A 17,634-nucleotide genomic window follows, 5' to 3' on the forward strand; every position below is an offset into this window, starting at 1 on the left:
GTGAAAGCAGTTCTGTATTAAAATTAATAAAATCAACAGTTTGACCTAAAGTTCGATGTTTTTGCACATAGTATGCAAGTCAATAGTTTTGAAACTGTGATTAAAAAATGCTGTAACTCACACTGTGGTGAGATTGGCTTGTTTTGAGGCATTCTAATTCTCACTTGTGTTTAAGAATTTAAAATTAGCTAGGGAGCCCTTATTTAAAATCTGCTTTGCCAGGTAGTCTGGCCTGGCCAGAAAGGAAAGCAGGGCTGGCTCACAGCAGGTGAGTCTTTTAATTCAGTATTCACTTGCTGTAAACCTCAGTGAGGTGATGGATTGGGACATTTTCTGACTTGAAATTATTTTCTTAGATTTGCACTCAAATGCCTGTATACAAATGAACACCAGCTTGTAAATATGTGTTTGAATTTTAAACCTGTTCTTTCCTTTTGGTGCTGCAGGTGGCTGAACAGAGGTTTGGGATCAACATTCCTCATAAGTTTGGCATCCACAACTACAAAGTCCCAACATTCTGTGACCACTGTGGCTCCTTGCTCTGGGGGATCCTGCGACAGGGTCTGCAGTGTAAAAGTGAGCAGCTTCTCTCTGTTCCCTCTTCACAAAATACACTTATTTTTAGACTCTTGATGCACTGTGCGGGCTTGATTTGTGCAACCTTCAGGAGAAAGCTGAGTGATGAATATTTATCTTTGTAAGGGTTTGAAAAAAGGCTGATCACCTTTTTCATCTCTGCCTGCCAGAAGGACTCTGCTTTGCACTTTGTTTCACTTGCATTATTAAAAGTATTCTTCTTCCTGCATTCCTATTTTCCCTTTACCTGAAGGTTTTTCCTCAGCTAATGAGATAAGGCAGTGAAAAGGCATCTGAGGGGAAAAAAAGGTCATTGCTTTAGGCTGACTACCCTGCCTATTAATTGATGACTAAGCATGTTCTGGTGTTAAGTTTTTGTTTCAATGATCCAGACTGTAAAATCCTTGCCTTCATCTCCCACAAGAGGGTGTGTGTGTGCCCATGAGCGAGAGCAATAATGATTTTTGTTTCCCACTGAATATTGCCTTTAAAATTAGATGCAGGGGATGCTTGTTGTGAATTCTTTGGCGTTAGAATCATTAATTGTACTTACAGACATAGCTGCAATGGTGGTTATGCACCTCAAAAATATGTGCTTATGAAAAGCTTTAGGCAATAATGGCATCCTGCTTGGAGAGTTTGGGGTCTGTTCCTGGTTTCCAGGAGTTTATTCTCTTACAAGAGTCCCAATTTTGCTTCTACTTAGATCAGTGGCAAAAATCCCTCTAGTTTAAAGATGCAGTGTAGGCCCAGATGGGTGTATTTTCTGAAGCAGAATTAGTAAATTGCTTCTCAGCAGCAAACCCCTCCAAGTTATTTTAATTGTTCCTTTGCTCTTACTTTCCATTGCCCCTGTCAGTCTGTAAAATGAACGTCCACATCCGATGCCAAGCAAACGTTGCTCCAAACTGTGGGGTGAACTCAGCAGAGCTTGCCAAAACCTTGGCCTGCATGGGTCTGCAGCCAGGAAGCATTTCCCCAAATTCAGTGAGTATTCCTTTTTTTTCCTTCTCCATTTAAGGCATTTACAACTGAATCTTTTTATGGATGTAGGAGGGGACAGAGGCTTCCCATAGGATAGGTAATGCTGGGTGGGGGCCTGCAGGAGTAGATCTGTGGCTTGTGGCAAGGACCTCACCTGGAAAATGGATGTCTGACATCCAGGTTTTATTCTATAAGTGTTGCTTTGCAATGTGCTTGTGTTTCACAGTGCTGTGACTCTTCAACGCTCTTTCATCTGTGTATCACAAATAAGAGGAGAATAAGACCCCCCTGACTAATTAGTTATTAGTATGATTTATGACTAATTAGTGATCAATTGATTCATGCCATGCATTTTTTTTTTTACTGCAAGTGCAGATATTACCTGCATGCATAGCTTGTGATAGAGCAAAAGAGCTCAAGAAGAAGCTTAGTTCTTTCCCCAGCTTTGTTACTTCTTCTGTATGATTTTGGGGAAACCATTTCACTCTTCACTACATTCCTGGCCAAAAATCTGTAGTGCCTGTCAACACAAAAAAAAAAAAAAAAAAAATTAAAACCCAATCCATAATTTCCAGGTGTGGTAAATCTTTGGATACGATTGGCCAGCTATGTTGATCAACCACATCATGCTGTATCAGTCCTAGCAGACTCATTTGCCCTTTTGATTTCAGTTGGTTTGTAGCAAACTCTTATCCTGCTCTTCCCCCTGTAGCAGTTTGGGGAACAGTTATCCTGAGAGTTACAGGGAAATCCCATATTCCATTCTGCAAAAATCAGCACTTGTTAACACTTGTTTGCATCATCTGCACATCAAAAGTAGATGACAACAACAACAACAAAATCTGTGCTTGGTGTTTAATGATCTCTTCTTGTTATTCATGACATAAAGGATCTAGGAAAATGCTCAGACTGTGCTGTAAGGACAACCCTGAATGGCTTTAAGCTGAATGAGGGTGGGTTTAGATAATGAAGAAATTCTTTACTGTGAGCCTGGTCAGGCCCTGCCACTGGTTGCCCGGAGAAGCTGTGGGTGCCCAGTCCCTGGAAGTGTTCAAGATCAGGTTGGATGGGGTTCTGAGCACCCTGGTCTGGTGGAAGGTGTCCCTGCCCATGGCAGGGATTTGGAACTGAATGATCTTGAAGGTCCCTTCCAACACAAACCTCTCTGTGTTTCTGTGGCTGCTCTTGGTTCTTTGCCCATGCTGATGAGTCTCCTGTGCAGAAGGAACTTTGCTGTACACCAAAGTAGTCACAAGATGGAGCTCACGAAGTCCCTGTGACTTTGTCCAGACCAATAAACTGAACAGAAGTGCTCGTTTGTATGCACATGCATACCTGGAGAGCTGTGAGCACAGGGCACTGGAGGTTGGCTTGATCTTTCTGACTTCAAAATTAAGAGCTCTGGAAATGTGAGCTGGTACTGGTACAACTCCTGAATATGCAGCACCTCACTGCTGGCATGGGAATGAACAGCTTTCCATCAAATTTGGAGCGGTGGAGCAAGCCAGCAGCCCAAATGTGGAAAAGAGACATGTTTTGAAGTTGGGGTCCCACTGAGCTGGGCTTTGAGTAAGAATCTTAAAATCAAGTAGAAACATAAGTTCAGATGAGATCTGCTAGGGTTCTAAATCTCCACAGCACTTTGCCTATTGCAGAAATTATGCAGTCCTCCTTATTTTGCTGGCAGAGAGAAGATTTGGATTTCCCTACTCATTCTCTTTATTTGTTTGTGGAGAGTAAGAATGGAGAGGGTCAATCTTGCCTCTTGGGGATGGTCCTGTGCAGGGCCTGGAGCTGGACTTGATGATCCTTCCCTTCTAAACTCAGGATATTCTGTGAATATCTGGGCTGTGCTGGGCAGTGGGTTTACAAGCCCAAATGCCATGTGAGGAGCTGGTGTTGAGATGTCAGCACAGCCCTGAGCAGTGCTGAGTTTGGCTGGTCACATGTGGCAGCTGTGTGATTCTACCAACAAAACTTTCTGTTTCTGCAGCCATAAAGTGCCCCTGGAAAGGCCCCAAATACCCTGGTTGGTGGATTGACTGAATCAGAAGTACAATTCCTCTGCAGGCTGACACTCCTTTGCTTTCTTCCACAGAAGCTGGTTTCCAGATCTACATTGAAACATCAGGGAAAAGGCAGCCTGAAGGATGGCAACACCATTGCTGAAATGTCAGCAAGCAGACTCGGGATCAAAGACTTAACCTTCCTTCGTGTGTTGGGAAAGGGGAGCTTTGGAAAGGTGAGAGTTATTCCTGGCTATTTGGTGAGAAACCACATTCCTTATTTAGGAAGCCCTAAGGCAGCTGAAATGATTTCATAACATGGTGCACAGGCTGTGGAGTGGTACTCCAGAGCAAGTACTAAGTGGTACTTGCTTTGTGCAGCAAAGTTGGTTACAGAGAGCAGGGAGAAAAGACAAGAGAAAGAAAGCAGACAGCAAAGTGAAGAACTGGCTATCACAAAAAAGAACTTAGCACCTGAAGGAAAATCTGCATGCCAGGGCCTATACCAGGAGCTGCAAGTGTGTGTTAGCACCCGTTTGGGCAGCATTTCTTGGAGCATGTAAAGACTTTTCCTTTAAAGGCAACAAGGCAGTGGTTTCAAATGTGGTGAGATGGTGGTTTTGTTTCTCTGCTTTGCCAGGAAGATGATGTGAAAGAGTGTGTTTGAGCTTTATAACTGAGGAGGGAGGTGGAATGAAAGGCCCTGCTCAGGCTGTTTGTGCTGGCACAGTGGGTGACCTTCAGCCAGGCAGCCCTGTGCCAGACAGGAGCAGCATGTGGGCATGTCTGTCCAGAGCAGCCTGCTGCAGGCATGGTGCGTGTCATTGATTGTACACTGATGCTGACAGGCTGACTCACTGTGGTCCACAAGCCTGGTTGTGAGATGGGTGACATTTCCAGCCTGGGAAGGTGTGAGAGGCTCTGTGCTGCTCAGACACTTGACATTCACCCCTGGTTTTGGTTTTAGGTGATGCTTGCCAAGATAAAAGAGAGTGGGGAGCTGTATGCAGTGAAGGTGCTGAAGAAGGATGTCATTCTCCAGGATGACGATGTTGAGTGCACCATGATCGAGAAACGCATCCTCTCCTTATCCAGGAACCACCCCTTCCTCACCAAGCTCTACTGCTGCTTCCAGACTCCTGTAAGTACAGCCCAGGCAGTGGCCAGCCTTCCTCCTGGCACTGGCTGCCATGAGGAACCTTGCTGTGGGTTTGGCCCCTGGCCTGGTATCAATGTCCACCTCAGACCCAGGAGAAACCTCTCTGCTCGAGGATGTGTGGCAATGTTCCTCACTCAGGGTCACCAAATGTAGAATTTGCAGGCAGCCCCGACATGGGAAGAGATGAGAATCTTGACTCCATGTTTCAGAAGGCTGATTTATTATTTTATGATATATATGTTATATTAAAAGAAAATGATATACTAAAAACTATACAAAAGAAATAGGATTTCATCAGAAAGCTGGAAAGGAATGATAATAGAATCTTGTGACTGACTAGAGAGTCTGAGACAGCTGGCCTGTGATTGGCCATTAATTAAAAACAACCACATGAGACCAATCAAAGATGCACCTGTTGCATTCCACAGCAGCAGATAATCAATGTTTACATTTCATTTCTGAGGCCTGTCAGCTTCTCAGGAGAAAAGTCCTAGCAAGAAGATTTTTCATAAAATATATCCATGACAAGGATGAACAGAACACTGTGCTGTATTGCACCTCTGACATCTGCTGGGCATTTGGCAAAAAAATCCTGGCCTTTTCTGAGCTGCCTAACAAACTGGTAAAGCACAAAGCCTTTCTTTGTGTCTTCCCTAGAAACATCTCTGTGCCATTGAACATTTCCAAGTGCAAATGTCTGCACACCTGCAGTGTCCTCTGGTTGCTCTGGGATCTCAGGCTCTGCTCTGTTGCTGCCTGAATTTTTAACAAGGCTGTATTTGCACTGAGTTTTCTGCAAACTTTAAGATTTGCACTTGGAACTGGAGGTAGCCTCTGGTGTCTGCCAGCCTTTGTAGACTGCTCAGAACTGAACAAAAGCTCCTTTAGGGGTTACTGGAAGGGTCTGCCTGACAGGAGTGGACACTGAGTCAGATCCATGTATGGTTGGTGTTGCTTTTTGTGTAGGGCAGACAGATGGCAGCATTGCTGTCCCTTGTGCCCTGTGTACCTGAATAGAGGACAAGACATGGGCTGAGTGCCTGGCTGGGAGCCTCAGCTGGTGTGTGCTAGTGCTGGGAAGCCTCAGCTGGTGTGGGTGGTGGAGGGAGGAGTGGCTGAGATGGAGGCAGTGGCCACAGCCATGTATGGCAAGGTCAATTTGGGAATCCCTCAGCTAAGCTGTTATTAGGACCAAAGCATTTCATGCAGTGTAGCTCTTCAAAACTGCCTGGGCTCCTTTCCACTTGCATTTTGTTCTTAGCTAAAGGGCAGTGGAGCTTGTTTTCCTCTTACAGGAGGTAGGAGAAACTTGCCCTTTTAATTGCAGCTTTGCTCCTCCTACATAAACCCAAAATACCTCAAAAAACCAAAAAAAGAGCAAATGTATTCAGCCACCCACCCATTTCTCTTTTCACTGGGGTGATGCAACAGCCAGCTATGGAGGTGAAGAACTGCTCATTTAGGGTGGAGCCTTTGGGTAGACTCATCTGATAGAAATGAGTGGTTTGTGCTGGGTTTTATTTAATGCACAGCTCACATGGTTCACAGAGCAGCTGTGCTGTATAGCAGAAATGAAACTTAAAGCTCACTGTTGTCAGTAGTAACCAAAGAAACTTTTATGTTGTGATATTTCAACTTGCAATGGCTTTCCTGAAATATCAGGAAATATCCAGTATTGATGTGTTCTGTTTGAGGTCAAATGTGGACTTTGCCACTCACTGCTATGGCCTTTGCTTTGGCTTTGCTTACTGAATTTGCAGTGTGGATGTGAGAGCAGCAAGTGTGCTCCTGGGCTGTGCAGAGTGCTTCTTATGAACTCAGGGAGGATTCAAGGTCACTGTGTGAGCAACTGCTTGTCATGTTCAAAAACCTGAACACAGTCTGCTGTGGGTGCAGGCAGGCTCTTCTGGGCTACTGGAGTAATTGCAGAGTCTTTTGCAAAGAGGAAGAAAAGGGGAGAACTCAGCCTGTTTAGACTAGCAAATTGAAAGCAAAAAGAGGATCTGATTGATGTCTGCAGATGTCAAGCACTGGAGGAGGGAAACAAAGCTGTCAAGATGCTGGTTAAGATTAAATGAGTCTAGACTGGCCATGGGTACAGTTAGACTGGAAATTAAAAGGAGGTTGCTGAACAGTAGAGCAGCCTGGAACAGGAGTTTCTGGACCAGCTTGTCATCAGAGGAGCAGAGGGAAGAATCCCTCAGCCCTTGGTGCCCTGAACACAGAGCTGGTCACTCCTTGAAAAGGTGCCAAAGGAGTGGTGCTTGTGTAGCAGGACCCTGCTATTTCCAGTCTTTCCTGGGTTCCTCTTTCACTTGAATCCCACTTCCCCTCTGCTGATAAACAACACAGAAAAGGGAAGCAATTTTACCAAAAAAAAGCAGATTTCAAATTGAGGTGGTTCATGATATCTTTTGGCCATGGTCTGCACTCAGTGACACCAACTTCAGTCCAGAATAACCAGGTTTAAATTGTTTATAAAAGCACAATTAAACCCCTCTGCTATAGCAGTGAAATTATTGCAACAGCAAGGTATTCACTGGTCACATCCTTCCAGGAAGGCTTAACCAGGCTGATACAAACTTGGGGTTTCTGTTAATTGCTTGTATGGCATGGGGATATCCCCTCCATTAGCAAGACCTTGTCAGAAAAAGATATCTATATATAAAAATCATTATAGTTGTAAAAAGAGCAACCACTTATTCAAAATGTCATCCTGCAGCCATATTTAAAAATTTATGGACTTGGGACATGGTAGCACAAATACCCAGTTTGCAATTACATGGAAACCACATCACATGTATCACAGTTACAGCCCAGACACTTAAAATGTGGTATTAATGGTTCATGTTATAAAAAACCCCACAACTCCAGTCTGCCGTGGAGATCCTGGATACATAATGACCTACAGGGCCTGCCTTTTGGTATTTTTCAAGAACTGGCCACTTTGAGGTCCCTTACCATTTGTCAAGGCCAAGTCAAAGCCTGATCCCATAAGATCAGGACAAGCTGGGACTGACTGGCAGAGGAGCAGCCCAGCTGGAGGGCAGGCAGGGCTGATGGAAGGTGCCAGGTTCAGCCTGAGCCAGCAGTGCAGCTCCATGGAATGTGGGCTAAATGATGGACCAGGCTGCTTCAGGAGCTTGGAATAGCCATTATCCATTCTGCCTGGCACTGGTGAGGCTGCACCAGACACAGGGGTGTCCAGTTACAGCCTCCCCCATCCCAGTTCAAAAGGAAATCATGGAAACTCCAAAGGAAGGCTCTTGGAAGTGACTGAGATGCTGCTGCAGTTTGACGACAGAGCACTCATGGGATCTGAGAATTTGACTAGATCCAGAGCCACTTGAATTCTGTTTCTTTTACAATATCCCAGCCAAAGCAGCAAACTCTTCCCCTGGAGTAAGCAGCCTGGGGGTGACTTTAGCAGCCTGGGACATGTCTGTGCAGCACAGTGTGATGTTGTGTGATGCCAGGAATGCAGCATTGTTCCAGGGATGCCCCATCTCTGGAAGTGTCCAAGGCCAGGTTGGATGAAGCTCTGAGCAACCTGATCTAGTGAAAGGTGTCCCTGTACAGGAGAGGAAGGTTGTAATCAGATAATCTTTAACATCCCTTCCAACCCAAACCATTCTGTGATTCCACAATTAGCTGAGCAGGCACAAGTACCTGAAACAGCAATGCCTTACCAGAGCTCATCTATACTGCTGCTTTTTCTGCTTGCCTATTTTAGAGCTGGCTGAGGTTTTTCTGAGCTTTCATTGGCCCCTGATGGTTTCCAGAAAGGTTTTCTGTTCTCTTGTGCTGCCTCTGTGCTCAGTGTGAGCCTGCCCCAGTCTCAGCTGCAGCCTCAGTGATGCCCTCCAGCAAGAGCAGCTTTATTTGCCCAGGGTGGGCTCCAGGCACCTCCTCACTCCACCAGGGCTGAATCCTGCAGCCACTAGGTGGTAGGAGCTGCAAGGGCTGTCCCTGCCTGTGGGTCACAGTTTTCGGAGCCTAAAGATGAAATATCAGCAGCTCAGAGTGCTGGCAGAGGCTGGATGGAGCCATCTGTGTGCCCAGCACTGGGCTGGGCAGTTTTGGACTTGCACCTCTGGATTCCTTTCCTATGAAAGGCAAGGAGGGAATCCAGATGCTCCATTGCAGGGGGGAAGTTTAAATCTTGCTTCAGCTACATCTGTGGGAGGTTTTGCCTGCTCACCACCTCTCTGTTTTTTTAAATTTTACAATTTTTTTTAATTAAAGGCCTTGCCCTGAGAGCTTTCCACCTTGCCTAAGCCATTTACTTCTGCTTTTTCTAAGGCCTTAGAGTAATTCTTTGGTGCCAGAGAGGATTATGCTTCTGCTCCAGTAATCTGTGAGTTGCTGACAGGTGCTGGGACCTGTGGATAATAGTGGATCCTTCACTGGGGGTGACAAGCACCAAAAAGTGTTTGTTTCCTTTTACCTGACCCTGGTGTCATGCAACACCTCAACAATACTGTCCTAGGAGGGGTGAAAGAGGCTATAGGTATAAATAGTTAAGTCAGTAATATAATCCTGGGGAATGTGAATCCTGGAATGTTTTAATTAAAATCAGTTTGCAGTAAGCAGGTCCTGTCTTTGGGGTTTAGGAGCCATCCTTCCTGCACAGGTGGCTTGCTTTTAAATCCTTTTGTCTCCACTCATATGCATGAGAATGAAGAGGGCTGGGGGAGATCAGCTTCCCATGCCAATAGTGTTGAATAGCTTCTGGTTTTAGGTTTATTGCCCTTATCCCTTTTCTCATGACCAAAGGGTCCTTCCAGGGGACTGTCCCCCAGGCAATGCTGTTCCCAGCACTGTCCCCATCAGCCAGCCTGATCATTATATGGATTTGCTTTCCCTCTGGCTCTGCTGACAGTTGCTGAGGCTCAGAGCCTGCCCCTGTTGTTCCAAAAATAGTGAGACAGGAGCACTTGGCAGCAGGCTGTGATTTTCTATAACGAGAGTCCTTCAAGATAATGATGAGCAGGAGTGCTCTGCAAGCCAGGCAGGACTGGCCTGGGACTCCAGAACAGTACAGTCATGGAACTGCTCCCATTTTGGGAGGGCAGCGGCTGTTTGGCACCCAGCTTTTTGTCCCCATTTCTGACTGAGGGCTTGTGTCGTGCTTCTCCACATCTCCACTGGCTCTTGGGGCACTCAGGCAGCCCTGCCAGGGTCAGCGTGGTCATCTTGACAAGGGTTTAGAGATATGAGCCTGTGTTTCACCTCCAGAAGAGCTAGAGCTGACCTGGGGCCTTCAACAGGAGCATCATTTTCAAGTGAGGGCCCACAAGCCAAAGTGCTGGTGCTGAGAGGTGGCAGCTCACCCCCCCTTGTCCCCAGGTGCCACAAGGGAGGTCTAAGTGCCCTTGTGTGTCCAGGGACTCCTCAGTCGTGGATCCCCCAGGGGATCTCCAGCATCAGCCTGGTTGTCCACCAGCCACCCCAGCATCCCCAGATGGGCAGAGCACAGAGCAGAGCCTGGTGTGGTGGAGGTGAGGGAGGCAGTGACAGCTTTCCTGGGGCTCTGGGAGATGAACAAGTGCCCTGACACAGACCTTGGAGTGTGCTGGTGGGCGTTCAGGAGGCAGTGAGGCCTTTTTGATGTTCTCTTTGAAAGGCACTGGGAGGGAGCCCTTTGGGAGCAGAGGGGATGGCTTTGATGCACTCCCAGGCTCTGAACCCCCTGCATTCCCTCTGTGGCACATTGTGGAGGCACAGCTCCATGTGTGCATTCACATGACAGCCAAATGCACTTCTTGGATGCTTTTCTGCAGGCATTGAGACTTTTTCTCTTATTCTTGAGAGTTGGCACCTGTGTTAGCCCCAAGCCACACTGCTGGAAGGCTCTGCAAGTCAGGCTGGAAGGAGCTGCAGTTGTTCTTTACCTGGGTTGGCAGGTTGGTTTTTGGGGGATTCTTGGACAGGTAGGGACAGGGGAATTTCTTCTCTCTCCCTTCACTCCCCAGTGCAGATCCTGCAGCTGTGTGCCTTCATGTTGGCTTTGTGACCACAGCAGAGACAGCCAGTTTCTGCTTTCCTCTGGCTCTTGTTTAGCACAGAATAAAGCCAGGCTGGTTGAAAGTGCATCTTCCTGTGGTTTGACAGTGTCCACATCACCAAAACCCCCTGATGTGTTTGCTGGCACTCTGGTTCCAGCTGTCAGTAAACCTGATGTGAGAGGCCTCTGCAGCCTGCTCAGAAAATCTCTGCTTTTTCTGCCATCTGCAGTGCCACATTGCAGTGGTCACTTTGCTGCAGGAACATTTGAGGCCAGGGGGTTTTTTGCAGGCAGGAGGTGAAACAAGATCAGACTGACATTTGTGACTCTAATCTGTGAACTTTGCTGGATGTCCACGCTCGGGATGCACACTGGGGCACTGAGAGCTGAGGTGAAAACATGAGCTGCAGGCTTGGAAGGGTCAGCTGCCATCGTCCTGTCGTAGCCCCCAGTGTAACTTTCTGACCCCACATGGCTGAGGGACTTTAGATATTTGCATTTTCATGAAGCTGATATAAATGCCTGTCTCCATCTGCAGTGGCTAACGGGAGAGACTTTGTAGCTTGGACAAATCATCAAGCTCACTGCAAGGGTAGCCCGAATATGTTGCCTATGGTTAGCCACAGTATGTGAAACTAATGGTTTTTGTCCTTAAAATCAAGGAAGTTGAGGCTTAAAATGAGATTAAAATGGAAGCAGCTCTCAAGCAGCCCCTGAGCAAGCAGGTGCCAGTCAGTACTGAGGAGGAAGGGGAAGAAAAAAACAAAGTCAGTCTAAGCTCAGAGAAGAGGAAACTAACGGAGGTGTGAGCCACTGGTGCTTTAGCTTTCAGTCTCTTTGAATCCATATTGATTTACAGGTGATATTTACGGTGAGAAGGTGATTCACAAATCCTCACAGCAAGCTGTTTCCGAGTGGCTTTTGGGTGTTTTGGCACTCTTAATTTTTGTGAAGATCTTTGGCTGAGTTGTAGAGGTCTCTAGCCTTCCCTAGCCCTGCCTGAGGCAGCGGGTATTGCAGAGCTCAGTATTTTGTAAAATGGGAAGAGCTGTTGCAGGTTGGTCACTCTGAATGGAAAAGACCAATTTCAGTGGCCTTTTTGAGCTGAGGGCTGTAAAAAAAGAGTGTTATTTACAGGGCTATTCTCTCCTGAGACACCAAGATGCCAGCAGCCAGCTGAGGGGTGCAGATGACCTTTAAATCTTTGATTAACAGGTAATGTCTATAGTGTCATACACTCTAGTTCCTTATTTCTCAATTTATTCCCCTCTAAGTTCAGTCAGTCCTTTGAATTTTTGTAATCTTTGAGGTGGGAAGAAGTATTTCTTTTCTTTACCATTTTAAAAGGTCTGAGAGGGAAGATTTTGTATTGCTGCTTCTCTTCAGTTTGTTTTATATCCTTTTAATACTTCACTTTAATGATGCTCAAAGTGTCTTTTTGTTTTTTAATTGGGATTAAAAAACCAGACATTTTAAACATAATTGATTTGCTTATCTGAGTTTTGAGGTTTTTTTCTAATTTGGGTCTGGTTTTAAATGGAACAGGTACAGGTGAACAAGATGATAATCCTTTTGCACATAGGGTGTGTAAAAGTTTCTAGGGAAAAGATGAGCTAATAGTGTAACACTGCTGTGAATTAGGCTGCCTTGCAGGGAGGGGATGAGGAGGAAGGATGTGTGTATGCTTCACTTGAATACCCCAGAAGATGTATTGTTCCAGACAAACGACTGAATTTGCCTGTTACAAAAACTCCAGCATATGAGCTTGACATTTCAGCCAAGTAGTTGAGAAAATAGGGGCAGGAATTTGGAGGATGCAGTTAGATTTGTTTTGGTTTTTTTCCCCTGGGGCAAGTGGGAACCCACAACCCCCTCAGCCCATCCTGGTTTGTGGTTGTCATTCTTGAGCTCCTCTGGAATGGGCTGGATGTTGATGTGCACTGTGCACCCAAGTGCCAGGGCCACCTTCACCCCCAGGGACCCTGCAGAGTTTATTTATGCAAGTGGCAAGAGCCAGTTTATGATTCTCTGGGCCATCTGTATGTGCCTTGCTGCAGTGGCCCCAGGGAGTCTTGTGGTGCACACTGTCAGCAGTGTCAGAGAGCAGAGTGTGACGGGGTGATAACCAGTGCTAACTGCCTCATTTAGGTTTGGGACTATTAATTAAAGGACCTAAAAATGAACCTGGTGTGGGGAAGTGACCTGAGATTGTCAGAAATATTCTCACCAGCTACCCAGCCTGAAGGAGACACCCCAAGCACCTTATTCCCATTCTGAGCTGGCTTAATTTCCACTGCACCTCCTTCTAGCTTAAAAAACCACCCAAAACCAGCAGAAGAGAGAAAGCTTCCCTTTCTTAGCCTTTCAGCTGCATCCCACAGTGAGCCCTCATCTGGGTACCCCAGGGCTGTGTGTGCCATCTGTGGCTTGGTTCCTGAGGCAGAAGTGGTTCCTGGGGCTGGCAGCACTTCTGCAGCCCCTGGAGCAGGGAGGAAGAGCAGCTCCACAGAGCAGCTGGCTGTAAAACCTGCTGTCTCTCTGTCTGGGACTTTGGGCCACGTGGGGTTCCTTCTGAGCCAGCATGGGGCAGAGCTGTTCCTTTATGTAGTGGCTGTGATTTGAAACCAGAGGACCAAATCTTCACCTGACATCAGTCACTGCCTTGCTTCGTCTGGAAATTTGGGGCTGAGCTCATGAGGTCTGCTCTTGTGCTCACACTTGTGTTTGTGTAAGGGTTGTTGTGGTGGCTGCTTCGTGGTGGGACTGTTCACAGGATGCCTGTGATGCTCCCTGGGTTTGAAAGCATGTGTGACCCCCCCCCGGATAGCCTGTTCTCCCTAACCTTGGAGCTGGGAGCAGCAGGTGGGGTGCAGGGCTGCCTTGGTCCATGGCTGTGTATGGAGGGGAGGCATTTCCAGCAGGAATTCATAGAATCTGTGTATTCTGTTATGAAGGGCTGGTATGGAATCATAGACTCATGGAATAGGCTGAGTTGGAAGGGAATCCATTAGCAGCACAGAGTCCCACCCTGTGCTGAGGGCATTGTCCAAACCCTCTTTGAGCTCTGCCAGCCTTGGTGCTGTGCCCACTGCCCTGGGAGCCTGTTCAGTGCCCAAACACCCTCTGGGTGAAGAGCCTTTTCCTGATATCCAACCTAAACCTCCCCTGACACAGTTTCAGGCCATTCCCTCAGGTTCTGTCACTGGGCACCACAGAGATCAGTGCCTGCCCCTCTGCCTCCCTCATGAAGATGTTGAAGAACCACAGTGAGGGAAGGGAAGCACTTCCAACAGGAATTCGTAGAATCTCTGAATGCTGTGGAGGCATTTCCAGCAGGAATTCATGGGTTTTGCGGAGGTCTGGGAATGGAGGGATGGGCATTTCCTCACAGAGCAGCATCTAAGAGTGGGGCGTGACTGTGTTGGTCCTACAAAAATAAATATTCAGTTACAAGCCTGTGTCTTATTTCTCCTCCAGATCCTGTGCTTTGCAGTGCTTTGACCCAGATCCAGATGGCCCCTTGCACTGCTGGGGAGTTGGACATGTGGCTTTCTGGAGCCGAGTGCTGAGAAATCATGGTTTATTTGCTTGCTCTCAGCAAGACCTAGGGCAGATTTGCTTTGTGTGGGGGTTGTGGACCACGAAGAAGAACATTGGGAACACTGAGAGAGCCTGCCAGCTCTTGTAATTATCTTGTAATGATTTGTTTGCAAGCTCCCTAAGCCCTGCTACTCTTTTTGGAAACAATAAATTTTCTCTGGGAAGCAGCGACACAGCTGTGTCTGTTTGGGGATGATTTGGAAAACCTCCCTTCTGCTCTGCAAAGCATAAACTACCAAAACAGGGGGAAATGACTCTTTTCTTGGGGAAGCCCTTTGGCTTCAGTGAACTCAGATTGAGCCCAAAGCTGATTTTCTAAGGAGTTGTGTGCATGAATTATTTCCAAAAAGATCAAATGCAAACTAAGCGGAATTCCTGAGCCGGCCTGATTTTTTTTTGTGGGGGAAAATTGGAGCCTTGTGATTGGTGATAAGGTCCCAGGAGGTCTTATGTAGGTTGCAAATGGACATCAGCTATGACTTTTAAGTAGAAGAGGGTAGAAGTTGGCCATCACACTGCTGGTTTGGGGCACAGGGAGAAAAAGGATGCTCTTTAAATAAAATCTGGATTTTTTTCTTCCCCTGTGATGACAAAGAGAAAAGGTACGAGGATCCAAAGCAGCTTGTAGAGCTTGTGAGGACAAAGGGCTAAAGTGATGCTTGAGATGGATTTTAGTGTTTGCAAGGGGCAGTAACCAGTGTATGGGTTGTCCTTCTTGGTGGCTCTTGCAGTCAGGAAATTTCTTCAACTCCACAAAACCCCCTAAGACAATGAACAAATATAATGCGTGTATGTAGCTGCTGTCAGCCACTGTTGTGCTTCCAACAGCCCCTGCCCTGCTAATGGGTGAACAAATAGGGGTGGAAAACTGAAATGAAAAGAAATAAATTTTTAGAAAAGCCAAGAAAAATAAAAAAGACAGCTCTCTGGTGTGAAAATGACAGGATTAATCTCTGCGTGTAGGTTCAAAGAAACCTGCTTGATCCTGTGGATTTTATTTCCTCCAAGTGTTTTTTTAATTTACAGTAACAATTGCTCTGAGAGTTTATTCTTCCTGATCCCAGGCCAGGAGTGGTGCAATGTGATTTCCTCCTGTGGCTGCCACTTGCTGCGAAGCCTTTGGTGTCTCTGTTTCCTGTTGACTCAAATGCTCCTTTCTTACCACGTCAAACAGAGATCCCACATCAGGCAGACTTCTGGGCAAAACACAATAGAAAATAGACACGTGAGGAGTCCAGCATTGGGCCCTGTCAAAAAATAATCCATCTTTCAATTCCTCATTTCCACTGATATTACTTAAGAAAGGAGAAGACACATAACTGACTCTTAGGTCAAATTTGCAAGTGTCTGAACTATCTGCTGTTTTAAGATTTACTTTTCCTGGCCCTTTCTTAAGTTATTTACCCTGTCTTACTCTTCTGGCTGCAAATTGCTTTCTTTTTTTCTTCTTTTTTTTCCGGTTCATCTTGCTCCCTCCTTTTCTCCCTCCCTCTTCTCCTTTCTTCCTCCTGCCCTTCCCTTCCTCTCTCTTCTTCCCTCTTTCCTCCCTTCCCTTGAGCTCCCTCCTTATTTCCCCCTCTTTTCCCTTCCTTCTCCTCATCTTTTTTTTTTTTTTTTTCAATTGGATACCACTGTTTATTTTATTTCCTAATGATTCCTGGGAGAGTGGTTGGTCTTCCTTAAGAGTAAAAATGGAAGGCTTTTCCTGGCTTCTAGATGGTTTTCCCCAAAGGATGGTCATTAGTGCTGATTTTCCAAATGCCTATTGCCAGGCATGTAGCTGACCAGCGCACTAATGCTGCATTATAAACCAGTTGTAAAACCCATCCTGGTCTTTTCTTCAGCAGCCTTTGGGATTTCTAAGTGTTAGGAAAGTGGGCAGACAATAAGCTGGACCTCCTTAAAATAAATTGAAAAAAAAATTTCAAAGCTGCAGTAACCCAGAGTTCTGTATCTATGCTTGACCAGTGAAATGAGTCCATGTGTGGGTGTGACCATATAACACGTGCGGTTATATTTGCTCAGGTTTGCAGTTAGTCTGAAGCAAAAGCAATTTTTAGAAAAAAAGCTGCTAATTCCCTGGCAGCAATGATGTGAATTTTAAGATCTGCTGTTTTGGTGCTTACCTGAACATTTGAGAAAGAAACAGTGTCTTTCTGTAAGCATCTAAAGATGAGCACAGCCAGAAGTCTGAGGTGGGCCATGGAGATTTTCCTGCTCTGGAGAAGCTGAATATACATGTTTTAAGATAGAAAGTTTTAATTTTGTTTCCCTGAAGGTCACCTTTAAGGAAAGAGTAGAAAATCCATGTGTGTTTCCCTAAGTGCATGCATGTTTATACAGGCATATGTATTACTTACATAAATACACACACCATCCCTCACCAGGCTGCTGGTAAATTAAATTGCTTCCTGTTGGGGATCTGGCAAGAGGGATTTCTTTTTAAGTATGGGCTTGAGGAGATGCCTGGACAAGCTGGGCTAGATAAGCATGTGTCATGTGGAGAGATCAGCAAGGAAGGAGGTGGGAAAGAATAACAAGGAGATGTAAAAGCTGGCCTGACTGGAGAGGCAGGGGTGATACCTGTGCTGCAGGCAGAGGAACAGGCAGGCACAGCACAGCCAGGCTGAGTTTAACCTTCTGCAGTGAAGATGTGGCATTGGAGGGCTGATGTGGGCTGAAGAGCCAAGGCTGGTGATGGGTTTGCACAGTTCATGCTGCTCTGGCTCAGACTGCTGCCCAAACAAGCCAGCTCAGGTGTCTTTCAGTACCCTCTCATAAAAACAGAGTAAAACAATAAGGTGATGTTGTCTATATGGACTGGAGATAGAGTTCAGCACATGGCCTTGGTGCTGCAGGAGTGTGTGAGAGTGCTGGGAGCTGTGGTGAGGCTGCACCTCAAATTCTGCATTCACTTTGGGACCCTCACTGCAGAAAGGACATTGAGGTGCTGGATCCAGGGAAAGACAGAGGAGCTGGGCAGGGTCTGGAGCACAATCTGATGAGAAGGAGCTGGAGGGGCTCAGCCTGGAGAAAAGGAGGCTGAGGAGGTACCCTATGGTTCTGCAAAACTCCTGATAGGAGGGTGGAGCCAGGTAGGGGTCAAGCTCTGCTCCCAGAGAACAAGGCACAGGACAAGGGGAAATGGTCTGAAGTTGCACCAGGGGAGGTTTAGATTGGATAATAGGAAATATCCAATATTAGGAACAGTCTACCCAGGGCAGTGGTGGAGTCACCATCATTGAAGATATTTAAAAGAAGTGTAGATGTGTGGCACTTGGGGACATGATTTAGTGGTGGGC

General features: G+C 46.3%; 1 protein-coding gene across 2 annotated transcripts in view; it reads left to right on the forward strand.

Annotated features, from left to right (window-relative positions):
- PRKCH (protein kinase C eta) overlaps positions 1-17,634 on the forward strand; it is a 116,889-nt gene that overhangs the window by 49,735 nt on the left and 49,520 nt on the right. For both annotated transcript variants that reach the window (XM_064713782.1, XM_064713783.1), the window contains exons 6-9: positions 447-576; positions 1,436-1,563; positions 3,659-3,802; positions 4,534-4,707. In XM_064713782.1, coding sequence (XP_064569852.1) covers positions 447-576; positions 1,436-1,563; positions 3,659-3,802; positions 4,534-4,707 — 576 coding nt within the window. The remainder of the gene's footprint in view (positions 1-446; positions 577-1,435; positions 1,564-3,658; positions 3,803-4,533; positions 4,708-17,634) is intronic.

Source organism: Zonotrichia leucophrys, chromosome 5 (genome assembly GCF_028769735.1).
Source record: "Zonotrichia leucophrys gambelii isolate GWCS_2022_RI chromosome 5, RI_Zleu_2.0, whole genome shotgun sequence".
Taxonomy (NCBI): domain Eukaryota; kingdom Metazoa; phylum Chordata; class Aves; order Passeriformes; family Passerellidae; genus Zonotrichia; species Zonotrichia leucophrys.